At 49.4% G+C, this 25,564-nt stretch overlaps 4 protein-coding genes and 1 long non-coding RNA gene across 7 annotated transcripts; 4 read left to right on the forward strand and 1 right to left on the reverse strand.

Moving 5' to 3' along the window:
• Positions 1–819: 819 nt before the first annotated feature.
• On the forward strand, positions 820–8,096 carry LOC111071900 (SET domain-containing protein SmydA-8). Of its 2 annotated transcripts, none has more exons than XM_022363449.2 (2): positions 820–1,782; positions 7,514–8,096. In XM_022363449.2, the coding sequence occupies exons 1-2, from the start codon at positions 856–858 to the stop codon at positions 7,949–7,951; spliced, it is 1,365 nt and encodes a 454-aa protein (XP_022219141.2). In that variant the 5' UTR covers positions 820–855; the 3' UTR covers positions 7,952–8,096. The 2 variants fall into 2 exon arrangements, with proteins under 2 accessions (XP_022219141.2, XP_022219140.1); XM_022363448.2 differs by lacking the exon at positions 820–1,782 and adding an exon at positions 4,970–6,036.
• A 1,060-nt stretch (positions 8,097–9,156) lies between these two features.
• Positions 9,157–10,280, forward strand: LOC121405467. 2 transcript variants are annotated; one of them, XR_005968586.1, is made up of 3 exons: positions 9,157–9,830; positions 9,899–10,016; positions 10,082–10,280. It is a non-coding gene; the product is annotated as an uncharacterized LOC121405467 (long non-coding RNA). The 2 variants fall into 2 exon arrangements; XR_005968585.1 differs by having other exon boundaries at positions 9,164–9,830; positions 9,902–10,016; positions 10,082–10,279.
• A 702-nt stretch (positions 10,281–10,982) lies between these two features.
• On the forward strand, positions 10,983–11,652 carry LOC111071902 (RING-box protein 1-like). The gene has a single exon (XM_022363451.2). The coding sequence runs from the start codon at positions 11,114–11,116 to the stop codon at positions 11,579–11,581; it is 468 nt and encodes a 155-aa protein (XP_022219143.1). The 5' UTR covers positions 10,983–11,113; the 3' UTR covers positions 11,582–11,652.
• Positions 11,653–12,644: 992 nt separating this feature from the next.
• Positions 12,645–25,564, reverse strand: LOC111071826 (monocarboxylate transporter 12). The gene is given in 10 exon segments (XM_022363347.2): positions 12,645–13,133; positions 13,135–13,274; positions 13,346–13,546; positions 13,630–13,960; positions 17,083–17,208; positions 17,290–17,487; positions 17,596–18,206; positions 18,298–18,417; positions 19,237–19,768; positions 24,937–25,564. Coding segments are annotated over 9 exon segments (1,995 nt in total). The 5' UTR covers positions 19,481–19,768; positions 24,937–25,564; the 3' UTR covers positions 12,645–13,109.
• Positions 14,398–17,081, forward strand: LOC111071827 (fatty acyl-CoA reductase wat). Its single transcript, XM_022363349.2, has 6 exons — positions 14,398–15,047; positions 15,226–15,335; positions 15,412–15,613; positions 15,687–16,055; positions 16,145–16,291; positions 16,372–17,081. Exons 1-6 carry the CDS (start codon positions 14,470–14,472, stop codon positions 16,460–16,462), a joined length of 1,497 nt encoding a protein of 498 aa, XP_022219041.1. The 5' UTR covers positions 14,398–14,469; the 3' UTR covers positions 16,463–17,081.

The following is a 25,564-nucleotide window of genomic DNA, read 5'->3' on the forward strand; positions in this document are numbered from 1 at the left end:
AGACGGACAGACAGACATGGCTATATCGACTCGGCTATTGATGCTGATCAAGAATATATATACTTTGTGGGGTCGGAAACGTTTCCTTCTCTGCGTTACACACATCCACTTTAACACAAATCTAATATACCCCTTAACTCTTTTTTGAGTACGGGTATTAAAATCATTTGGGGTCACAGCGGAAATGTCGTATCGACTAGTGTTATTATAGCCAGAATAATCCAGCGCTGCAGCCGCTAATTTTTCTCTTTATAGCTCGCAAAATGTAAAATATAAAATTATTTAAAATTCCATATAAGTATGTTGTATATCATAAGCTCACATATTTATATAATGACTGAGTACGGGAATAAAAGTAAAGTCGCGGCCACAGAAGCGACTCAAAACGTTTCTTCTCGTTCATCTTTGAGCTCAAGTTGTCGCATCAGGCTTTAATTTTACAGTTATTTACCTAAAGCCAAAACGAACATTTAAAAACCGTGAGACCATTGAAAATTACACTTTTACAATCCTTATGTACTTATGTACATATGTATGTATGTGCGTCCTTCTTAGAACTGGTATTCCCTGCATTCGATATTATGATGGCAAATCCAAAACGTTGCTGATGGGATGTGTACTGATGCTACTTGCCCATTTACTCCTACCTCCACCCAGCAGCCCAATCCGAGTGTCCAGTCTGCGCATGGGAAATCTGAGGGCCACGCGGACTATAAATAGAGCCCGCCGGAAGAGAGAGAGCAAAAAACAGCGCACAGACTGCGAAAAACTGCCATATGGGAGCAGAGTCTGCTGGCAGCGCAATCAGTTGCGTTTCGATTATCGGCGAGAGAGAGTTTCAATTACCCAACCGACATGTCCGAGCATCCCGAGCATCCGGAGCAGCCAGCAGTGCAACAGTTATCCAGTCAGCCACAGCAGATGGCCATCAGCGCCTCCACAAAGGAGCTGGCCGAGTTGATCGACCTGCATCTCGGGGAGCTGCGGCCCAAGGAGCCCGCCTGGCGGGTGTCCGACTCCCCTATCTCTGGGCGCGGCATATTCGCCACCCGCGACATTGCCAAGGGCGAGGAGCTGTTCCGAGAGCACACCATCCTGGTCGGGCCGACGGCGCACCGCTCCTCCAACTTGCGCACTTGTACGCTGTGCTACCGCCTGGTGCCGGGAGAGACGGACGCGGGAGCCGTCTGTTCCGCCGGCTGCGGCCTGCCCGTGTGCGGGGAGTGCGGCAAATCGGCGCGTCACAAGATCGAGTGCGATCTCTTTCTCAAGTGGAAGCCCAAGGAGACGCAACGGATCGATCCGCGCTCGCTGCGCATTCTCAGTGTGGTACGCTGCTTCTTCCTGGACGAGCAGCAGCGACGGCTCCTCTACGCGATGCAGGCCAACGCGGACCGCTACTACATGAAAGAGGTGGAGCGGGCGGCCGCCTGCTTTGAGGACTTTCCTCGGGAGAAGGAAATGCTCGACTTCTTCTACCGCACCATCTGCGCCTTCAACACGAATGCGTTTGAAAGCCGCAGCTGCGTCGAGGGTCACGAGGTACTGATCCGCGCCCTATTTCCCTTGGCGGGGCTCTTAAACCACCAGTGCACTCCCAATGCCAGCCACCACTTTGAGGATGGCGAGACCATCATCGTCTGCGCCACGGAGCGAATACCCTGCGGGGTCGAGATCACAGTGTCGTATGCCAAGATGCTCTGGTCCAACTTGGTCCGAAAGATATTCCTCGGCATGACCAAGGGCTTCATGTGTCAGTGTCCCCGCTGCCAGGATCCAACGGTGAGTTCTCCCTCGAATGTGGATGTGGATGTTTGGATGTTTGGATGTTTATCTCGATCAGCAGCTGCAACTGCATCCAATTTGGGAGCGAGTTCATTCAGTCGTGTCGCAATCACTGCGAGAAACCAAAATAGCTTTATCGAAGTGGCCGTAAATATGTATCTGGCAGGGGCGTCACCGAGGGGGATGCTCTAGCCCAAAAGCCAAATGAAGTGGAAACTTTTCGCTTGGCAAGTGTCAAAGAACTTTGAACGTTTCCTCAAGCAACGGAAGGGGTCCCCTTTGCTCGAGACGCCTCTGCATATGTGTGAGGTATATACACACATACATACATGTACATCAGTGTGTAATTAAAAGCGCATCCGCTGCGAATTAATCAGTGTATAATCCCAATAAATGTGGGAGCAGTGCTTTACCAAGTCTATCAATCCAATCAAGGGATTCAAGTGAGCCTTATCGGATTCCCTCCGCAGTGGATCGCCAGAAGAAGTACAATCTCTCAGTGAGTAACCGCCAGATGCAAAAAAAGGCTCACAGAAGTGCCCCAGCAGGAAGCACTCACTCTTGGTCGAGTGCTGGCTGAATGCATGAATTAAATTGAATACCCAATGGGTATACATTGTATATATTTAGGTGCATAGTACGAACTCCACACACTATTATTGGCGCTCGTTCCACATCCAACGGCAACTTGTTGGATGTGCATTTGTTTCCCAGCCGAATGATTTACATAACTAACGCCTTAACAGTGGACTGAATCCATCATAACCAAATCCGAATCTGCTTTGCACTGGGCAATCTGCCAACGTCCCATGGTGGGGGAGGGGCAACCCAACTAGTTCAAGTACTCACACACACATTCATTCACCATCCCTCACTCATTCTTTCATTCACTCTCCCGAGTTATAAATCGCATAACATACATATCAAAACCAGCCCCATGCCCTTGCCCCTTCCCCGTTCTTCACCATATTCTCGCCAAGAGAAAAATTAAATTAGTTCCTACTTTTTTTTGTTGTGTGCTTTTAAAAATATAAAATTTGCGCTGAAATTCTTCAGAATGAAAACGAAAAACACAATGAAGAAATATTCAAAACTATTCGAGCACATATTTTGGTTGCCATACCCTAACGCCTTTGCGGTTGTCCTTCAATGGAATCTGTTCTCGTTTAATAATTTCCTTTTTCTGCTCAATCCATCCAAATGTTTTTATCCCTTCAAATTATCTTCTTTCTTTTAGTTCTACTGCCTTTTAACATATACTACTATTTAGTTTTAATTTAGTTTAGCCTTTCTTGAATTATGTAATTTCTGAAAATCATCTCTTCATGAACTTTTCACGGGGTGTAGTTTTTAAACGTCTTTCTTAACCCCATAGATTACCTAGCTATTCAAATAACGGAATTGTTAAAATTGATCAAATATTTTCTTTGGTGGAGCTCTTTTTCAAACTTCATCCTTCTTGGCTCTTCACTAAAGTGTATTTCCCCGTCAGTGCTTCTTAGACACAAAATTTCCTAATTATTTTTCGATTTCTTCATTTGTTTTGGAATATTTTGCATTTCGTTTCCTTCGATTGGGGGCAATAAAACGCACCTAAAAAATGAAAATAGATTTCAAATTTACGTTCGGTAGGTCGCGTATGTACCTGTGTATGTATTGTACATTGTATTGTAGCTATGTATGTACGTACATATGTGAACTCGTATAGCTGCTTGGTTGTGAGTCGAAACTAATGGAAACACACGGGCCTATATTGTATGTATGTATGTACATATGGGCGTGTGTACTGGAGGCTTGGCAGTTTATGTAGAGAGTATTCCTGTTAACAGTCTAGGGGCTAAAAGGGGAGGATGATTAGCTGGAAGCGGCTGCAGCGGCGCTGACATGTGACAATGCGTGACAGTCACGGCAACCATCCCACCATCCAACCTAGTCACGTGACTCGGCTCACCTTTTGGTCCCGGCCTGGCCCGGCGACGATGTCTTAATTTATGTGGCATCCACACGCACCGTAACCAGCTGGAGACTCCCATGGCGAGGAACTGAGTGGGGAGATGTGGGTCAGCGATGCCTCATACTCGTGTCTGGGTGGAGGGGAAATTTTTACTTTAGCTGCTCAAGTTTTTTAAGGGGTACGAGGTTGACGGCAGCTTTCCTATGGCTTCGCTTTATGGCATCCATAACCGACCGCACGCGGTTGAGGTGGTTGGTGGTCAGGATGTACCTCAGGCGGAGGTGTTCGACGCACAAAGCTGGCAAGTGAGCGGAAAAGAGAGAGGGGCGATAGAGCGGAAAATGTTCTCCAATGCAAGGCATATAAATATAAGGTAGGACAGTCCGGCTCTTCAGGTAGCATAATTTGTATCCATATGTGGACTGGCTTACCCTATTATAGGCGTACCTTCCTCCATTGCATCCACTGCCCCCAGCGCGTGTCGGATTTCCTTCCCCTTATTTCCGCCCTCACATGAATCCAATTGAACACAAATTGAATAACAGTCAAAAGCAAAATCCGCTTGGCGTCGCCTCTCCCTCTCTCGCAATCGAACGGTGTGTCGTGCCATTGTGCTTGTGTTCTTGTGTACTCATGTGCGTGTGCGTGTGCGTGTGTGTCCCGCCTTGGGAAACAATCATATTTGACTGTTGTCACCGCTCCTGCTATCCCCTTCTGCACAAGCTTTTTGCGGTTGCTGTTACATTTGTTGTCTCCTCTCTCCTTATCTTGCTGTTGATGTTATCCCTTTCGTGTGCTTTTGATTACTGTTGTTGCTGTGTTGTTGTCCCCTGCCTCAACGTCTTTATGTTGCTTTTGTCCAGTGCTTCCTCTTCATTCTGTTGCTACTGTTGCCTTCCTCTCCTTCTCCTTTCTATTACCTCTGTACGTACCCTGCTTCTTCTTCACACTGCTGTTGTTGTCACACTCTCCTCACCATCTTCTTGTTGATGTTGTTGCTACCATTGGTTCTTCCTCTTCTCCTCCTTTCCCATTCTGCTGTTGCTTTCTCTAATTTGTGTTTTTTAGTTGCGTTTAATGCTCTCCGAGGGCGTCTATGTCATAAGCGTCACTGTCGGCGTCGGCGTCGTCGGCGTCGTCGTTGCCGTCGCTCATGCTGCTGTCACCGCTGTCGCTGTCGCGGTCGCTGTCGCCGTCGCTATTCCCATAGAGCGACTCGACCAGGCCAGACCAGAGAAGCGACATCACTCGTTGCGTTGCCGCCCGTCGCGTTGGTTGCTGTTGCTCCGTCCGTGTATATCTGTCTCTCTCGCTAGTCCGATCCTGGGCCGCGTCTGGCATCGTCGGACATCGTCAGACAACGCCGAGCAATGTCGGAAAACGACCATGGGGGCAGGATTAACACAACGGCCACAATGCTGGCCCACATGGCGCCCTGCCGGAACACAACGCCGGAGCAGTTGGCCCAGCTCATCGATGTGCACCTGGGCGAGCTGCGCGAGGAGGAGCCCAACTGGACGCTGGCAGCCTCGACAGTGGCCGGCCGCGGGGTGTTTGCCACCCGGGACATCGCTGCAGGAGAACTGATCTTCCGGGAACGCGCGCTTGTGGTGGGTCCTACGGCGCGCAAGGGCCAGCTGAGCACATGCGTCTGTTGCCACCGATTGCTACCGACGCAGGGCTTTCTGTGCAAGCAGCGCTGTACGCTGCCCGTGTGCGAGGCTTGCTCCGGATCGTTGGCGCACCGTGCGGAGTGCGAACACTTCCGCCGCTGGCAGCCAAAGGATGCGGATGCTGAGGAAGAGCAGGTGAACCCACTGTCGCTGCGCATCCTCACCGCCGTGCGGGTCTTCCACCTGGGCAAGGAGCAGCGCCACCTGGTGGATGCCATGCAGGCGAACGCGGAGCGGGGTTTCCGTCAGGAGATCATCAAGGCGGCACAATGCTTCCGCAACTTTCCAACGACAGACAAGCCCTTCATGGATCAGCTTTTCCGCATTGTCGGCGTGCTTAACACGAACGCCTTTGAGGCGCCCTGCCGCACCGACGGCCGGGAGACGCTGCTACGGGGCCTGTTCCCGCTAACGGCGATTATGAACCATGAGTGCACCCCCAACGCCAGCCACTACTTCGACAACGGGCGTCTGGCCGTGGTGCGGGCTGCCAGAGACATACCCAAGGGCGGCGAGATTACCACTACCTACACCAAGATCCTCTGGGGCAACCTCACGCGCGGCATCTTCCTTAAGATGACGAAGCACTTCATGTGTGACTGCACCAGGTGCAACGACAATACTGTGAGTAGGTGAATCCCCAAACGGCACCGGTGGCAGGGAAATTATCTTAGGGCGCGCCAAGAGCGGAGCCGAAATGTACAAATGATTAATTCTCATTTGATTGTCTTAAAGCTTTATGATATTTGTAGACGTCCGATCCGTCCAAATTCGAGCAAATGATTAACAATGTTTTAACACAACGACTATTCACATATGTATGTGCACAGAGTTTTAAACTCGGAGAATATAGTAGTATAGACAGAGACAAACAGATGTACATATTTACATATGTTTGTAACTGTCAGATGATCATCCTTTAACTTAGTCGACAGGGTGCGCATTTTGGCAAGCTAATGCTGGCAAAAACAGATTTTATAAGAGTATTCAGCGCAGCTCCGCTCTTGGCTCCCCTTTAAACTATAGGGTGCACGAGGCCTTGTATGCAGGACACTGAAGCAGTCTTTGTCGAGTTATAAGAAGATTTATTCTGCTGAGTGTCCGGATTATGGTGAGCTTGAAAGCAGCGGAAGCTTTAATCTCTATAAATACTCCAAGCTTTCTACCCCATAATCGAATTTTGTTGGTTTCTAAGCAGCTTTAAGAACTTCGCTGATTAACCAGTTGGTTAACCCTTTTCCGAATGGAATGAAAACTCAAAATATTATCGCTTAACGCTCTCTTCCCGTCGACACAAGAATTTATCTGTGGCATGGCCCTCGAAACGAAATCACTGGCAGAGCCAGAGCCCCAAACTTATAGAGCAATTATTAAAATTTCGAACAAATATTTTGCATGAAATTCAACAGAATATATTCTTGGCCAACGTTGGATGTCAACGTCGCTGCTTTTCTTTCTATCTCCCTGTACGAGTATATGCTTAAAGGGGTATATACATACACGCACACACAAGTGAATATATATACATGTACTCGTATCTATATCTGCTCATTATGATGTGGTCATGCTGCTCTTTCTGTGGGATAAGTTGAATAATGGCCTCTGGCGTTGGCAGGCCAGGCCACCTGACACAAATGCGTTCCCTAATTAAATTAGCTCTATGATTTTTCATGCACTTGCCAGGAGTGGCGCCAAGGGGACCGTCAAGTTGGGGACGAGCGTGAAACAAGAGCGGGAACAAAACTCAGAGTCCCCTTGATCCCTTACAAACCCTTCGATTAGTATATGTACACTGCTTAACCTTTAACTTGAAACCTACATTATATACTAAAACGATATAGATTTAAATTTTCTACTAAACTCCTCCTTGACTCCGCTCCAAAAATAAAATTCCCATAAGCATGACATAAGCTTTCAATTCTAATTGGAGTTCAGCAATGTTCCGAGAAGTTCGGCTGTCAGTGGTATGAACTGCGCCGTGAAGTGACAGAGGCGGTCAGCGAACCCGAGGCCCCAACTTAACAGAAACCTCAATACAAACCAGCCATTTCTAAATCGAACCGAACTATATCGAACCCGTCTCTCTGTTTCGCCCCTGCAGGAGAACGGAACGTATCTGTCGGCGCTGTTCTGCCGGGAGCAGGGCTGTCGGGGCCTGGTGATACCCGTGCAGACCCGGACCCTGCAGCCCGACTGGCGATGCCTGACCTGCGAGAATGTCTTTCCCCATTCGAAGATGGCCAGATATCAGGACTTCGCCCTGAACACCATCAACAATCGGATTAACTCGTGCAGCGTCCCCGACATGATACACTTCATCAACGATCTGTGTCCGCGATTCTGTCCGCCCTCGAACTACGTTCTCATCGAGGCTAAACTAAACGTGATCTGGCGCATGACCCGATTCGACGCGGACCAGTACACGGCCGAGGAGGTGGCCCACAAGGACCGCTATCGCGAGGACATCCTGGCCATTATCCACAAGCTCGGGGCCGGCGAGTGCACCCTCAAGAAGCTCATCACCGAGGAGATACACTGAAGGCTGTCTGCCCAGGAGCCGCCTCCTTCTCTGTTTCCGTGTATGATTGTGTGGATGTGGATGAAAAGTGTGTGAGTGCGTTGTTAGTACTGTATTTTTGTAATCACATAAGAAAACCAATAAACACCAGGATATGTTGTACGTACATATGTCTATCCCACCCCAGCTAGGACTCACTCTACTGCTTGACACTTCTGTGCCAGCTGTCAACGCAAACTGTTAGCGACTGCCAACACGACAGGTCTGCCAAGAAGGCACAAATAATGCAAACAGTTGCATACTCGTACATATACAAATTTCCTAGCCATAATTGTATTATTGACGATAATTTATAGTTCCACCGGCTGGCCCATAACCGCAGAATATGTTTCGGAGCACAAGTTAAACAAGTCATGGTTAGGGTCGCTGTAAGGGCTAGATACTATGGAGAGATCCGCGCAGCATCGGAAATTTTCAAGCATTTCATATCGGATTTTCCCAGCGCAGAACTACCCCTCGGAGAACTACCATCTTGCCGCGATGAGGGGGCTTAGTAAGCGTAAGGAACCCAAGAGCTATACCGGCGGTAGCGTATGTTGCCAGAAGGGCCACCCAAGTCAAACAAGTCATGGCGGAGCGCCGAAGCCAGAAGTAGTTCACCCTGGCGGCAGGGATAAAACGCATCCGTTTTGGAGGAAATGTCCGATAACGTTTTTACAGTTAATGTGCAGGGAGACCCACTACCGGCGGTGATTGGGGGTGCGAGCGCAGTCCCCCACCTGCCATAATACTGCTTTAGCGAAGATCTCTCCTTCTTAAAGTGGTCTAATTCTGGAATAGGTTATCATCTTTGCGACGGCTACGAAACTTTCGTTTGCTTCTATCATTTGTTCTTTCATGGAGATTCTCCCTTTGCCCATTTTGATCGATGGTAATATGGGTCTCATGGGTATCAAGCATTTGACAGAGCCCCGAACGTCCTTTAAGTCGACGGCCTTTCCGAACTTCCGACCAGCCGTCGTAGGTTGGGATTATATTCTACGGTTTCCAAACATACGCTGCCTGTGCATTTTGGGTGGCCATGAAAGACGTTTATTTTGTCGCATCAACGGGCAGTAATTGAACAGCTCCCTGGCGCTCTCCACCATTCACTCTTCAGGATTACAGGTTGAGAGATCCAATATTATGCACTTGCTTGTGGGTTACCAGGCGTTTCTTGTCATTCCGTTTCGTAGTCCGGTAAAACTGAGAGTGAAAACTGAGTAAAACTGAGAACACAATCAACAAAGGTTTGATTTCATTCCTTGCCGAACTTTAAATGACAAAAAACTAACATGAGCCAGCCTAAGGAAGAACCCGTCCTGGACCCGCAATTTCTCGATCTGGACATCGTCGACGGTCCACTACAACAATTGATAAACGAAGATCTACCTTGGCTGAGGGATGAGACACCGCCGCCGTACTACAATCTAACCCAGGAGGACTTTACCTCCATCGCTAAGAAGACCGTCTGCATGGGAACCCAGACTAATGTTCTGGACTCTCAAGCTTCTCAAGCTTTGCAAACTTCAAAAACCATCCAAATAAGGTCGGGACGCCGTCAAGTATCGAGGGGCACTCAAGTGCAACCGATACAGGAGCTCAATGCTGTATGCCTCAAATGCTTGCGAGATATAGTGGTGATCATCTCTCTTGGCTACACCTTTTATAGCGCCCTATGCTCCGCAACCTTTTTGTCGCTGGCGAAGTGAATAACACAGTCATTCCTGATAATGTGAGGCAGCTCCTGCCTCCCCAATCCACACAATGTTTTCTTTTTTTTTGTTACTTATCAACGCAGTTCAGTTCCAGCTCAAATTTCCAAGTCATAGACCCACACGTAGTTAAGCGCCCAGTTAAAGTAAGAACATTCCGATTTTTATGTTTCTCCAGAAATTATTGTAATTTATTATTCATCTTCGTACCCAGCAGCAACGAGCTTTCAGCATCCTTTTCCCATTTCCCGTCACAAGTTTCCCAGGTCGAGTTTTCTGGTCCCAGTCCCAGTGCCTGGCGTTGTCCAGCGCCATAATAGAGCCCGGTCACGGTGAGTACATATCGCATTTTTTGTTGCTCCAGAATTGATTGTGTTATTGTTTTTTCATCTTACAGCGGAGATTAGCCCGGTGCAATCTGCTCCAGCGCCCCCGCCCTGACTGGACATGACCAACAATTTTTTGCACTTGGCGACGAGGATGTTAGACTAAGACAACTACGGCGATTCTGTATGATATTGTCGCCTCCATCCACCCGGTCAGCGATCCGTTGTCAAATAAATGTCGAATGGTGCATCTTCATGTGTTAATTGTTATAATTTCCAGCCTCATACATCCCCACGGTCCGCAGTGGATTTTTTTACTGGGTACTCATAGGGAAGAAAGTGTTTCTAAACCCATAAAGTATACACATTCTCGATCAGAATCAATGCTCGTAACCGAGTCGATATAGTCACGATATAGTCAGTGGGGTCTCGGCCTTTGGATAGTTTAAAGTTTAAGCCAAGGCTCGGCACGGCCCTATCTAATGGGTATAGGAAAAGGCGCTGCCGCTCACCCTCAACTAATCCCACATGATGCACTTCACTGTTCCAAAATGAAAATAAATTAAGATAACAGATGTAGCGAACAAATTTAAAATGTACAATTTTTTAAAATTCTACATAAATAAGTAGAGTCGCGTCCCCAGAAGCGACTCACACGTTCCTTATCGCTAGTTTTAGTTTTTTAAAACGAGCCACTGTGCTTCGGTCTAACGGTTGCTCCTGAAAATGCTTCTAGTTCTGGTTCATTCGGCTCATACCGCTTCAATATGGAACTCAGTGTTGCAGGAGCAGTGTCTGGACTTTGCTGTGTCTGGACATCAGTGTGACTCAGTGAAAATTGTAACCCTTTTCTGTTCCATCCTCTGGCATATGGGAAAAAAGGTAAACACAAATGGCTGGGCTGTGTGATTGAGGAAATCGTAGGCGATCTAGTGATCTACGAAACTCAGGTCAGGTTGGAGTGTCGTTGAATTTGGTTGGATAGATCAGATCGCCATACAGCGAGTAGAACGAAAAAGTACTTGGCTTAAAACTTGAATATTTTGAAAAAAACAAAAAAAAGAACCCAAATTATTGTTGTTGTTTGTGATAATATCACAAATATGGAAGATCAAAGCGAAAAAAGCTGCGATGAGCTCTACGTGGCCGAGGAAGATTCCCGCAAGGGCGCGGACAACGAAGTCGCTGCGGAGCCAGGCGCGGCTGTCGCGGATCTTCACAATGCAAGCGACGCCGATAAAAGCGCACAGGTGGACGCCGACAATCAGCCCTCGTGCAGTGTGAACTGCCAGGCGAAACCAGCACGCTTCGTGGTCAAGAAGTGGAACGCCGTTGCCCAGTGGTCCTGGGACATAGTGGTGGACAACTGCGCTATCTGCCGCAACCCAATCATGGACCTTTGTATAGAGTGCCAGGCCAACCCGAACCTTAGCTCCTTCGAGGAATGCACCGTGGCCTGGGGCGTATGCAACCATGCCTTTCACTTCCACTGCATTTCGCGCTGGCTCAAGACGCGCCACGTCTGTCCGCTTGATAACCGCGAGTGGGAGTTCCTGAAGTACGGACGCTAACCAACTGGACAGAGCTGAGACATCGTCGAGATTCAATAAACATGTTCTAACTCATTCGCCTATTCATTTGTATTCTCATTAGTCGAATTCCAAGCAAAATTAGATGAGATTGAGCGGTCAAAGCAGTCCGTCCTACCAAAATCCCCTGCCGCATTATCGATGCCAATTTCGGAGCTATATGTACATACATATAAAATACGAATATTGTATTGGTTACATAAATGCTAAGCTTACATACATATGTATGTATGTATGTATGTATGTATGCGTATGCCAAGCGAGTACCGTGTATTTTACAGGACCCACGTACTGACTGGTTTTTTGGTCGGTATGTCCTGTTTTTGTGACGAGTTGCTTGCTTCACACTGGTAGTACATATAGTACATACTTAGTATATGTACATATGTATGTACAGAATATGTGTGTCAGCCGCGACTGCCAAAACCCGACAGAAACACTAATTTTTATCCCTTAAGACTTTCCATAAGCTACAAAAGAAAACTGTGATTGGATTTACTCGCAGTGCAACGTCTTGCTGTCATCCGTATGCCTCTTATCAGAGTCTATTACCAAGTTATTGCAGCAGGATCGAATTCCCTTTCAATTATCTTTTAACATGCTACTAGGCTTCGCGAATGACTCGGCCAGAATGCAGCAACAAAATACACAGCCGTTGACGACGGGCAAAAGGCTACTGTGCTGCAGTTCGACACTTCCTAGGTTGCAGGACTGGAAAAACAAGAACGAGTATAAAAGGTATGCAAACCCTTACTGTACAACGCTTATCTGGATCTGCTGCCGGAGCTTCGTCGTTGGGCTTGATCTATTATTTTTTGGGCAGAGATTCAGCTGGCTTTTGTAACCTACAGCGGCAAGATGTAAATTGAACTGAAAACTCTTTGCTATTGAATATATGTAAGCCGTGGTCGCTTTTGGAGGACGTCTTGGGTCGTTGCACTGCTGCACCTGCCAGGATTATCTTCATCTGCTGCCAAACAATAACTTGAAAAGGCAACCTTTTCACCCATACATTTTCCATGCTCTTATTGATTCCAAACACGGGTTTTTCGGTTGCTTTCTGTGGCTGTGGTACAGGAGCTTCCTTTAATAGCGTTGACACTGACAAACTACTGCGTGAAGACAATAAAGCATCCTACATACATACACATACACATACATTCATCCGAGTACATTCATGGAGGCTAAGTAGAGTAGAACAACAACGATAATTTCTCTAGAACAATGTCTACACATACATTTTGGATATAGTTTATACGATTATGCATATCTTTTCAGTTAGCGATACAAAATAGTGTCTGAGCGCGTTCAGACTAGGGGAGCGTGGAAGGAAGGGTAGAAGGGGGGCGATACGATTCGCCTAGACATAAATAATCAATTTCTATAGCTATGGCATACTACTTGCCGTGCCATGGCCCTAGATGCTACATCTTAGTCTAACAAAGTTTTGTGGAAAAAAAAAAAACAAAAAAAAGTTTAACAAAAACGGAGCTCAGTGGCTGGAACTGAACTAGCTTAGGGATAGGTGCTCGGAAATTATTCTTGTGGTCGGCCTTATTGGCCTGAAAGCGTTGCAGCGGCGGAATGGCGAACATGACCAGACCACTGATGGCGATCATCAGGCCAGCCATGAGGAAGGCCGGAGAGTAGGAGCTCGTCAGATCGTACATCCAGCCTGGAAAGGAGTACAACGATGGAGTGTGAGTGTGAGTGTGACTGTGAGTGGGCTGCAATGGGCGGACTCACCTCCAATGGGCGGACCAATAAAGCTAGCAATGCCCTGGAAGAGCAGCAGCAGACCAAAGGCATTGGTCAGTTTGTCCAGGCCCAACAAATCCACCAGGATGACCGAGGTGAGGCCCACATAGGCGCCAATGGTGAACCCAAAAACGATGCAGTATATGGCCAGTGAATTAATGTCCTTGCACAGAGGCACCATGGCAGTGGCTGGAAGAGAGGAGGAGCAGGCGAAGGCAGAGGAGGGTTAGCAGTGGAATGCAAAGGATTCAATGGTGAGTCAATGAACTCACCTAAACCGCAGGCCGTAAGACAAAAGTTGTAGACGAGAAGGCGGTTGACCCACGGCTTGTCCGACACATAGCCGAGGACGATGCGGCCCACGGTGTTGGCGACGCCAATGGTGGCGATCAAGTAGCTGCTGTGCGTCTTGCTAATGCCGAGCTGCTTCGCGTAGGCGGCTATGTAGAGGTAGGGCACGTTGAAGCCGACGCTGGTGCAGAAGTTCGACACCGAGAAGATTACAAAGATCACGTCCCTCAGCAGCGAGAAGTTCATCATTTCGGAAAAGGTGTCGCGGGTCTCCTTCGAGCAGGTGATGCACCCGCAGCACTTGGCGTCCTCCTGCAAAGCATGGACCGAGTTATATCAATGGGAAACAGCAGTGGGAAGAGAACCCGACAAGATATATGTACATATGTAGCATCCGTATGAAGGAGTTTACCTGCTCATTTCAGGGGAAAATAAGGTACAACAAGGGGATTACAGTCAGAGATTCGGTCCCAATGTGAAGCAGATAATCCCATGGCGACGGGTAATCGACAGACGACGTTCCGACGACACACCGTGGAGGTCACACGCGCCCCGTCCACTGGGACGTTCAAGTCGAAGTGTGCCCGACGGCGCATTAGCATAGTGGGGAAAGTGTGAGTGTGAGTGGCTCATGCTCAGGCTCAGGCTCAGACTCAGACTCATGTTAGTCAAATGATGGCGAAAGCCAATGCATATTCAAAGGGTAATGCATGGAAGCGGAGCACTGCGTAACGGCACGGCACGGGCGGTCGATCCAAAACCGAGCCACGGGCTCCTCAAGTGCTCAGTGCACCGTGAGCTTCAGACGCGACGGCAGGGCGATGTCATTGGCGAACTTCTACGAGGATAGCGAGATATTTGTGACGGGCGGCTCAGGAGTGGTGGGCAAGGCGCTGATCGAGAAGCTGCTGCGCTCCTGCAATGTGCGCCGCATCTACGTCCTGCTGCGTCCCCGCAGAGAGCTGAGTGCCGAGCAGCGGCTGGTCAAGCTGCGCCAGGCCACCATCTTCCACTTGCTGCACCAGCAGAAGCCCCACGAGCTGGACAAGCTGGTGGCAGTGCCCGGCGATGTCTCGCTGCCCGGCCTGGGCATCGATCCGGCCATGACCGCCCAAATGTCGAACGTCTCGCTGGTCTACCACTGTGCGGCCACCGTGCGCTTCGACGAGCCCCTGCGAGTGGCCCTGCAACTCAACGTGGGAGGCACCTTCGAGGCGCTCAAGTTTGCCGAGACCCTGGCGCACCTGCGCGTCTTCGTCCACGTGTCCACCTTCTACAGCAATCCGTATCTGAAGTGCGTCGAGCCCAAGTACTACTCCTCGCCCATGGACTGGCGGCTCTGCCTGCGCCTGATCGACGAGGTCCCAGACGATGGAATGCTCAATGCGCTGACCCGCAAGTAAATATAGATCAGCGATCCCCATTCCCATTCCCATCCCCATTCCCATCCCCATCCCATTCCTATCATCATCTAAAGTGATCTCAATCGATCCTCTCTGTCCACCAATTCTTCTCATCGATCCTTCACCAATATTGCCATACGATCCTGCCCTGATTCAACTTCTATCGATCCGCAGGCTCATTGTGGGTTTTCCGAACACGTACACGTTCACCAAGAACTTGGCCGAGTCGCTAGTGAACGATTATCGCCGCCGCTTGCCGCTGATCGTCTACCGCCCGTCGATAGGTGAGTCCATAGTCCACGATGATCCACAGTAGACAAATCGATAGCTCCCACTCACTTATCGACGTCTGGCCGATAGTTCTGTTTGCGTTGGACGATCCCTCGCCTGGTTTCGCCCCCTCGCTCATGGGTGCCATGGGTCTGTTCGCTCTGGTCGGGGCAGGCATACTGAAAACCGTATATCTGGGCAAGGACACGCGCCTGGACATTACACCCCAGGACATAGGCATCAAGAGCATGCTCTCCTACACGAAAAAGGGCCACGAAAAGTACCAGAAAGGGTATGTGCAGTCCCGTCGGAAGGCAGGAGCTGGTGCTGGAGCTACCCTAACTTGGCTTTTCTTTCCGTTGCAGGCCGCCCAAGGAGCTGCCCGTGTACATGTCCTCCTCCTGCACCCATGTGCCGCACACCTTCACCCAAATCGCCGAGCAGATGGACACGTTGGACTTGTGGAAGGACGCGGCCTTCGAGAAGAACCTCATGGTGCCCGGCTGCCACTACACGGACCGTCGCTGGGTCTACCAGTTCCTCGTCTTCACCAAGCAGATTGTGCCAGCTCTCCTCATCGATCTGCTGCTGCGTCTCTTTGGCCAACGGCCCCAGCTGATGGGCGTTGTGCGGAAGGCCTACCAGACCCTGGAGGTGATGCAGCCCTTCATGTTCAACAACTACGTGAGTCCTGGGGTGACGGCCAAAGACGAGATATCGAAGGAGAACCAAGGGTAAGGCTTCCACTTCCACTTCCACTTCTACCTCTCTCTGCTCTCTCTGTGCTCCTGCCGAGGCTACATCAAGATACTCCATTGTCTAGCACCGAGTTCCATTTGGGCATCTTCAATGATCCGGATATCAATGGTCTGGTGGTCCGCGCAAGTGGCCAGATGCTCCACAGCATCCGGGGCCATCTACTCAGGGAGGATCCGCGCACCCTGCGTCGCTCCCAGCTAATACTCACAGTGTAGGTACTCCACACTCCACACTCCACACTCCCTGCACCCTACTCCCCACTGACTAACCACTGAACCACTCTCCATGCAGCAAGACGATCATCTACCAGGGCCTGCGCCTCTTCCTGCTATACAAACTGATCCGCTGGATCGGGGCCAGCTGTCTGGGGCAGCACTTCTAGATCAGGCCTCAAGCACATCTTCTTTCTTTTTTTTTTGTATACCTAAGTTAAGTTGAATTTTACGTCAGTGGCCCGTATCGCACATCACATTCAGTTCATTCATACAATCCAATCGACAACGAACGAGAGAGTGAGAGCTGGAAATCATGAATCGAGACACCAAACAAGTCGACAGCATGCAGCTGTCCTGCTCCACAAAGCGCTCCCAGGGCACGCAGTTCAACTCGAAGTACTGCCCCTCGTGCCGCAGGGAGACCATTCCGCAGCGCCTGTGGCGTTGGTTCGGCGTTGCTGTCTGGCGCATTTTGGTCTTCGCGCTGAAATGTCTGTTCACCCTGTTCGTGTTCGTCTACCTGGCCCTCATGCTGGAGTCGTTCGAGGCCCGCGACCTGGGCCCATTGTGCGCCTACTGGCCCAAGTGGATCGACTCCACGCTCTTTGAGTGGAGTGCACTGCTGCTGGAGAAGATGCGTGGATTCGGGCGAGAGTCGTCAGCTGGACCCGTAGCCCTCCCCGAATAAGCGACATCCCATATCCCATATCCCATTTCGCATCGCATCCCCATCTCCACTTGGGAAACTTTGCGAATTACATTAAATAAAACAATAATTGTTGCCCACCTGACTCTGGTCCATCTGATTGCTTTGCCGCAAGGAGCCGTAGCGCTTGATCACTCCCGATCCGGACATGGAGCGGCTCAGGTCGTTCCTTGAGCTGCCATACTCCGGCAGATTGTGCAGCGAGCCCTGGGGGAGAAGCGAAAAACAAGGCAGTTGAGTTGTTGAGTCCTGTCCAGCCTGTGCCGGTACCTATGCCGCTTGACTTACTTGATAGAGGGCATCCACGCGGTACATTGTGCCACTGGCGCTGCGCTCCCGATGAGCGTCCCGCAGCGGAGTCAGCTGCAGCTGGCTGTGACACTTGCGGGCGATGTCGTCGTTGCTGGTGCTCTTCACCACCACAGCAGTGTGGGTCGTGGGCGCCACGGGGGTCTGGCCATTGATGGCGCCGTTCAAATTATTGTTCTGTGGGCGGAGAACAGAGAACAGAGAACAGACCAAGCTGAGTTTAGCGGGGTGCATCGATAAGGCTATAGAGGAAGGGCAAAGGACAAAGGACAAAGGACTACCCACCAAATTGGGCTTCAGATTGTGTCCCATGCTGTTGGATCGACACAAGGGGCTTCCGCCAGTGATGCTGATCACGCCGCCTGGGGGGACATCCGTGCGCTGGGGCAGCTGCAAGTACTGGTCGGCGGGCGCCACCTTGAGCGGCTCCAGCTCGGCGGGCGTTGTGTTCTCGTCGATGATGGCCGACTTCTTGCCCAGCTTGGGGGTGCTGGTAGTGTTTGGGGGCGCCTCCAGCTCCAGGGGCCGGAACATCGCCCCGAATATGATGCAGTTGAGCACGATGCCGCCGATGATCAGCATGGCCCCCCGCCAGCCATAGCTGCCGATCAGATACTCCGTGAGCGGGGCGAAGACGAAGGTGCCGAAGCCGGAGCCGCACACGGCGATGCCAGTGGCCAGGGAGCGCCTCGAGTCAAAGTACTGCGTAACGCTCACAATGGCCGGCAGATAGATGAGCCCGAAGCCCAGCCCCGTGCCGAATCCGATGGTAATGATGAGCGTGAGCACGTTCTGGGCAAACATGCTCACAATGATGCAGCTGGCGGCCAGGATGGCACCCGCTATGGTCACCGGCCGGCACCCGTAGCGATTGACAAATGATGAACTGATGGGACCTGCATGGGACAATCGAAGCGCGTTGAATAATTATTATTAACCACTATAAAATAACGATCCCCATCGAGGATCGGGAACGGAGGAGCTTACCTGAGGAAAACGTAACGCCCACCATTATCGAGGCTATCCAGGCTGTGTAGCCATTGCCCTCGTTGAAGTAGGCGGTGAACTCGTCGTAGAAAATGCCAAAAGAATATGTCATCCCATCGGCTGGGGAACGAGAAGAGAGCAGAACAAAATAAGATACAAGACGATCATTTCCGAATCAGCCTGTGGCAAAGGGATACGCCTTTCGGGGTACTCAAGATTACGCCAGTTCGAACTGGTCCCCCCAGCCCCAGCCCCAGCCCCAACCCCAACGACAGGCCCAGCCCCATAAATCAGTTTAGCTGGACAATTAATTACGGCTCCCCCTTTATCAGGGCACCCGACGCTGGGGCCCCCGCATCGATAACTATTCTCGTGTCCGGGCAATTACACAAACGAGCCGATAAGATTATCTGATATCTGGACAGCGGCCGTGCTGGTCTGGTCTGGTCTGGTCTGGTGTGGTCTGGGGTGGGAAACAGTCGCCGGGCACTTGGCCGACAATTATCACCCAATTGATAGTTGTGTGCCTCAAGTGGCGACTGTACAGTGTACACACTCCCTCAATCCCTCCCAAATCAGCCATCGGCAATGCGATTCGAGGCGTATCAGCCGGAGTGGACCTTGTGGCCTAATCTGCCGAGCCAAGCCGGGCCGGGCCGGGCCATTCTGATTTCGAGGCGATTAGAGTGCGTAGTGGCTGCTCGGGTGTATTTATGATCCACGATCCGGCGAATCTCTCCAAAAATACTTGGCAGCCGACTGGGCTACTGCTGCGGTTGCCAGCGGACATTCCAAGGTTCCTGGGGGCTGATTTATGGCACCCTTAAAGCGCCAGCGAAGCGCAATTTGTGGCCCAGCAAACCCAAGCCCAAACCCAAAAACCTTCCGGCTGTTGCCTTGCACCAACGGGCGGGCAAAAGGAATGGAATTCAAACTTACTGACAATGTGAATCATGAAGGACGCAAAAACCACCACCCAGCCCCAGCCACCATCCGGTGGCGTGGGCATCCGCTCCAGATCCATTTCACATGGTTTCTGGTGGTGGTGGTGCTGCTGCTCCTTCTGTTGCGTCTGGTTGTGGTTCTGGTTCTGGTTCTGGCTCTGGTTGTGATTCTGCTGCTTCTGGTGCTGTTCCTGCTGTGGCTGCTGCGATTTTCTCCGGGTTGGTGGTCCATGCACCATTTTCTTGATTATCGAAGAACAACACAAACGGAAGGGGCCGCTTCCTCTTCCTAGTCCTAGCCCTATTCGGATCGGGCACCGGTTCGATGCCTCTGCTAATCAGTGAGCTGTACAGCGCCACCCACAAATCGGCTTCTCCGGTGGCTGATGCTACGGCTGATGGACCTGGAACTGCACCTAGATCTGCTGCTGCTGCTGCTGCCGCTGACTCTGGCGCTGCTGTGCCTGATGACTCTGCCGCGTCGTACTCTCCTCTAGCTGCTCTCTGGCTGCCGCATGGTGTGTCGACTGAAACGGGAATAAAGCACGTGGAAATCAGAGAGTTTTCAACGCAATTCGTTGCCTGGCAGCCCCTGCCCAAGCCCAAGCCCAAGCCCCCAAAACACGTGATGATGACTGTGATTATCAGCAAGCTCCGCCAAAATACATTGACCCTTCGGGAAACTAACTTTGTCAGTGCCCCACAAAGCAGATTGTTCCCCACATACATATACATCCGAGAATAGATCATGGCAAGAACAAAAACAATTAATTGTGAATTTCATTCAAAATTAAAAATGTTTGGAAAGCCTTGAAAAGTTTAATATAAATACATGCTTATACTTAATCGAATTAACTATACGTAGGAAGATTTAAAAGTTTTCGACCTTTCGAACAGCTAAAGAAAAATCAAAGTTTGCATTCCCCACAGAGCCAGAAAACACTGTAAAATGTTTTCCCTTCTCCCTTGTATCGAATAGCGCATGGATCGCGCTGGAAGCGACTACCAAACCGATACTATATAGATATAGTTTAATAGCTGTAATTTCCATCACAAATATCTCCCCCCACAGGTTCCTAAAGCCGATTCTTCGCCCCAAATTAGTTCGAAAATCCTGCACTTGGTTCCAAGCTAACTGCCTGATTTTTTGGCTATTCCCAATCGTGTTCCATTGCCAATCAACAGCGCCTTAAATCCCATTTGAATCTCTTCTGAATCGGCTGTGAATGCTCAGAGCGGGGGAAGCGGGCGGATGGATGCAATGCAAATCGAATCAAATTGAATCGAATCGAATCGAAACGAACAAATAAAACCAAATCAAAGCAGTTATCATGCAGTCAGGCAACCTTCTGAACTGTCATCCCTGCCCCTAGACAGCCCCCATCTCAGCCGCCCGCCGCCCACCCCCCTGCCCACCTCATTAACATCACCGTTATCAATGTTGTTGTGGTTGGGGCTGGCTGTTTCGGCAGATTCTGCTTACATTTCCATTGTCCGCAGATCACTGCCTGCGCCTCCTCTCGCGCAGTCTCTGCGGCAGTCGCCGGAGCAGCCTCCCGGGTGCGAAGCGACCGAGGCAATGGATGGTAGGGTATAGAGCACCGACTTTTGCTTATCAGCCTCAGCTCGAAAACACTCGCCTCTGGATGATCGGGCCGAGCTGGCTGTGCGATTTAGACCCCCAGCAATCTGTGCGTTGAACAACTTTCCTATACATAGGTATGTATGGATGTACATATGTATGTATGGGATGTATATGCGGCATGAAGTCACGAACAAGTTGCAATGCTAAGAAGCGGAGAAGGTGATTTGACTTGGGGCCTTATGATATTCCCGTGCGCCCTGATACTGGCCATCACGTAAAGAACAGGCTCCGAACCGTTTTCATTGACTAGTGGGCGGTACAAGAGCGGGTAAAGGGGAAAGGTATTTCGGAGGCAACTGTATGAGATACCAGACAGCACACAAAATCAATCAGACACTGAGCCACTGAGCAGAGAACTCTAAACAGACGCCAAGGTGCGAATTATTCTCGTATTTTTCTCGTATTTTTCGCGTATTTCTTATTTTTTATTGCTCTGTTTTTGCTAGTTTGAAGCCTCTTCGACTCATTGGCTATGCTGACTACACAAATGCTCGTATTTACATACATACATATTTACACACATATTTACATGAATGCTTAATCGGGTGGGGCGGCTGTTGTTGCGGGCTTCGACCAGTGGGGGAACAAAGCGCAAAAGTTGCAACAATGAATGCCGCCAGATAATTTTGACGTGATAATGCAGGGAGGGGGAGGAGCCAGTGCAGTCCGTACACAAAACAAATACTCTTTCCAGTTGTGTCCATGGCCATATCAGGCCGCACTCGAGATGCATAATGGCCATGCAGTGCAGGCCAGAACAAAGCAAAAACTCAGTCGAAATTGATTAGAAACAATGGAGATGGAGGCGTCTCCGGCGGTGTGGCATGGCAACCGAAGCAGGAAACGCACTGCCAGCAGCTCCAGTCCGGATGATTCATTCGTCGGCGGGCTGGGCTTTGTGCAATCAGAGGCAATTAAAACAAAACAAATCAAATCGAATCAACTAAAACGAGAGACCACAAAGCGCCGCCTGAACTTTTACCTACGCATCCCTGCCCGTCCCCTGCCCCTGTCCCCTGCCCCTGTCCCCTGTCCCTGCTACTGTCCAAGCTGCTGGAATTATCAGTTGGAATTAATTATAAAGTCAAATTATGCGATCTTTAGCCAAATATTGACCATGGCATTGAGTCAAGTTGAATCGAGTCGCTGCCCTAATCCCTATGCGACTCGGCCGAATGTTGCGCATACGCAAAGTGAACCGGGAACGGGAGAGTGCCACAAGTAGATCGAAGTACCACCCACATGGCCAGAGCTTATCCCCCGCACCGTATCATCTAAACTCGCAGCGAATCGATCAATTAGACTTTGAGCTCAGCCGCCTGGACTTCGCGACTTCGGGACTGTGGGGCTGTGGGGCTCCAGTGGGCGTTCGGTGCAGTGTGGCGATGGTTGAGAGAGCCAACAGATAACAGATAAAGGGAAACGAACAATATGCACACACAAATGTATGTTTCTGGGTAGTTTATCATATTTATTCTGGGTTTGGATGCGTTTGGACTTGGGTTCAAGCTGCTGGCTCCGACGCCATAAAGTAAACAAATAAATGGATCATTTAGCAAGTCGATCTGTTGGCAGGCTAGCATAGAATTATGCTAACTAGTCTCTTGCGTGGGCATCGAGGGAACTTTTCGCGATGTGTCAACGAACTGCCATGGCACAAGTCAGTCCAAAAAGAAGAAATCTTTGATTGTTCTTAGCGAACAGTTTTGCACATATTGTACGAGTATGTGGGCTTATTCTATTAATAGACAAAGTGCGAGTATTTACAATACTGGGAGGAGATAAGAGCTACTCTGAACGGACAATACAACTAGCCATTGATTATAAAACACTCGGGACTAGTAGGACTCATGTATGTAAATGTACTCATTCAGCATGCAATCATTCAGAATCTACTCTCTGTTATCGGCTTCCGATCTGCTTTAGTTGCTTTAGTTGAGGAGTCTATGAACTGGTTAATCCGCCCAACCACTGACACTTGAGTCTCGAGCTGTTGCCCCACTGCCTGGAAAGGCCTGGCACTGCATGGGTCTCCCCCATGGGCGGGCGATAGCTGCCACTTCGCCAACATGCCCACTCGGTGTCCCTTTCTACGAGTATACAAAACAAACATTCATGCACACACACACATATATGGATGGATGCCCTTTGGGTGCACTCATTCATCGGCTGGGAGAAGGGGACTTTGCCTTGACCTATTCCATCCTACTCCTCATACTCATACTCATACTCACACACTCTTACTCGGTGTAGATGTGCGCAGTTAATGAAATTCGCAATATCAGCGAACTGGCAAGCTGGGGAACTGGGGAACTGGGGAGCACATTCGATAAAGTGGTGGTGGGGCGGGCTGTTGTTGTTGTCCGGGCTGGTGGTGGTCGTTGAACCCCCAGCAGAAGCAGAATAAATACATTTTCGGTGCCAATAATCATGGTGGTGGTGGTGGTGGTGGTGGGAAGAGAAGCGAGAAAGAAAGCAAGAGAGACACGGGCCACACTTGCATTTGCATGCCACATGCAATGGTAATACGGGAATCAAATGAAGCAAAAGTAAATTGAATCAAATGCACTCTGCACTCTGCACCCCCTCCACGGTACATCCCATGTGGAAAGCCTCAGGTGAAGGGTCCGCCCCCCTCCAGTACCCAACGAGGCGTCCCCGTCCATCCAACCTCCTTGGCCGTTCACACTTTGTTTATCGCGAAATTAATTCACTTTGCTTGTCACTAAATGAATTTCTGATTTTGCGGTCACAGATTTTTAATTGCTTTGGCCTTGGATTCACTTTGTGGCTCACTTCCCCCCTCCCAACAATCTCCTCCGCCTGGGCAGTGGCTGTTCTGCCTGCTGACCTTGGAGAGGTAAACAGGGAGAGCGACTGACCCACTGACCAGATTTCTTTGTTCACAGTAGATGATATGGCATGGCATGGCATGGGAATCCCTTGGGGATGATACCACAATGAAGGACTTCAGGGCTGGATACCTTGATTCAGATCAGATCCCTTTGAGCCTTATACTTGAGTAGTAAGTACAATTAATAATTATTAATATTATTAATTATTATTATTTATTATTATAATATATTTATTAGCTTCCGCGATTTTGTTTCTCTATGGTATTTTGATAGAAAATCAGTTTTTCCAGATTTTAAGTGCAAGTGCAGTCCAGTTTGAAGTACAAGTAGCACCCTTTCTTCCTCCCTTTCTTCTTCCTGTCCTTTCCCTTTTTTTTCCTGCCCTGCGTGTAAGTCTCCTCCTTAATATTTCCTACTGAATATTCCCAATGGCTTTTGATGTTATTTTCCTTTTGTTTTTTCCGTGTGAATTTTACTTAATTAGAGCCCAGTCTTTTGTACTGATAAATGCTTCTGGCTTAGTACACAATTTCCTTATCTCTTTAATGCTCTCAGTTCAATCTGTGTCAAGCCTAAAGACAATTCATTGAAGCTACGTTCCCATATATATATTCCCTCTTTACATTTTGCGCTTTCCTCTTCCATAATCAGGCTGGATCCCCTTGATATTGGTCTTTCCCAACATTAATTTGCTCCACTTTCCAGCAATCTCCACACCTCTCAAGATCAACAGCCCTGGCAGCCTTCACCCACCCACACTCACTGCAGTCGCTATCGATGGCACTCCCCCTTCAACGAAGGCCAGGCCACCTGTTGACCGATTGAGTGGGCGGAGGGGGAATACTCGCATGCACTTTCGACTCTCCTGCATTCGTTCATAAAAGTGCGTGGCCAAAGCAAACCAAAAATAAAAACAAAAACAAAAGAAACACCAACAAACTGTTGAGAATTTGTTTAAAAATAGTTTCAGTTAAGAGTGCGCTCGTAACGTTTCGTTTCGTTTCGTTTCGTCTCGTTTTGTTTCATTTTTTATTTTTGTTTTGGTTTCCAGGGCGATTGCATATTTGATTGTTGGATACCACCTCTATGTAGAGTAGTAGATCTGAGTAGATGATACGAGAGTTATGGCTGCGATCAGTTACTGGACCGCTCTAGCATAGAGCGCTTATCTCCCTCCCGGATGGCGATGACTTACCTTTCGCTTTCAGTTATGAATTTGTAGTACTGTTAACGGGATTACTGTTACCAGGCCTCAGAATATGTGTGTGTGTGTGTGTGTGCCGTTACTATTGGCTTCTGCTTCCTTCGCTGGGAGTGTGGTGGACTTATGTTGAGTTTGATTGGATCATTTGATAATTACTGTGCTGGCCTGTTTTGTTTGCGTTTTGTTTTGTTTTGCGCAAATCGTTTTACGACTTTGTTGACAATTTTCGCGTTTCGCGCTCTGTCCGCTGCAGTTGCAGTGTGTACGTCTCTCAGGGACTGGGTGGGGGTGAGTGTAGGGAATCAATTGCAATCAGATTGCCATCAATCGAATCACATCAGTTTCACTCGATGCACTTTTGATATTTGCACGGAAAGTCTGTCCCAAGGATAAGGATTTCTGGTTGGACAAAGGTTACTGCTTTACTGCTCTACTGCTTTACTGCTCTACTGCTCGACTGCTCTACTGCTTTACTGCCTATACTGCTGTACGATTTGGCTCAGCTTTGGCTATGTATGTTTCGATCCGATGCGATCCGATACGATCCGATTCATGTGCATAGAGGGCGACGAGACGCAACCGATGTCGTTGTCAGCGAGCGACCAAATAAAATTAAATG

Source organism: Drosophila obscura, unplaced genomic scaffold, assembly GCF_018151105.1.
Source record: "Drosophila obscura isolate BZ-5 IFL unplaced genomic scaffold, ASM1815110v1 contig_96, whole genome shotgun sequence".
NCBI lineage: Eukaryota > Metazoa > Arthropoda > Insecta > Diptera > Drosophilidae > Drosophila > Drosophila obscura.

What these genes read in the sequence shown, in the direction of transcription:
- LOC111071900 (XM_022363449.2), top strand. Translation starts at nt 856, where the DNA reads ATGTCCGAGCATCCCGAGCATCCGGAGCAGCCAGCAGTGCAACAGTTA. An exon ending in CCCGCTGCCAGGATCCAACG is followed by an intron (nt 1,783 to 7,513) that starts GTGAGTTCTCCC and finishes TCGCCCCTGCAG; the next exon opens with GAGAACGGAACGTATCTGTC.
- LOC111071902 (XM_022363451.2), top strand. Translation starts at nt 11,114, where the DNA reads ATGGAAGATCAAAGCGAAAAAAGCTGCGATGAGCTCTACGTGGCCGAG.
- LOC111071827 (XM_022363349.2), top strand. Translation starts at nt 14,470, where the DNA reads ATGTCATTGGCGAACTTCTACGAGGATAGCGAGATATTTGTGACGGGC. An exon ending in CGTCTACCGCCCGTCGATAG is followed by an intron (nt 15,336 to 15,411) that starts GTGAGTCCATAG and finishes TCTGGCCGATAG; the next exon opens with TTCTGTTTGCGTTGGACGAT. An exon ending in ATATCGAAGGAGAACCAAGG is followed by an intron (nt 16,056 to 16,144) that starts GTAAGGCTTCCA and finishes TCCATTGTCTAG; the next exon opens with CACCGAGTTCCATTTGGGCA.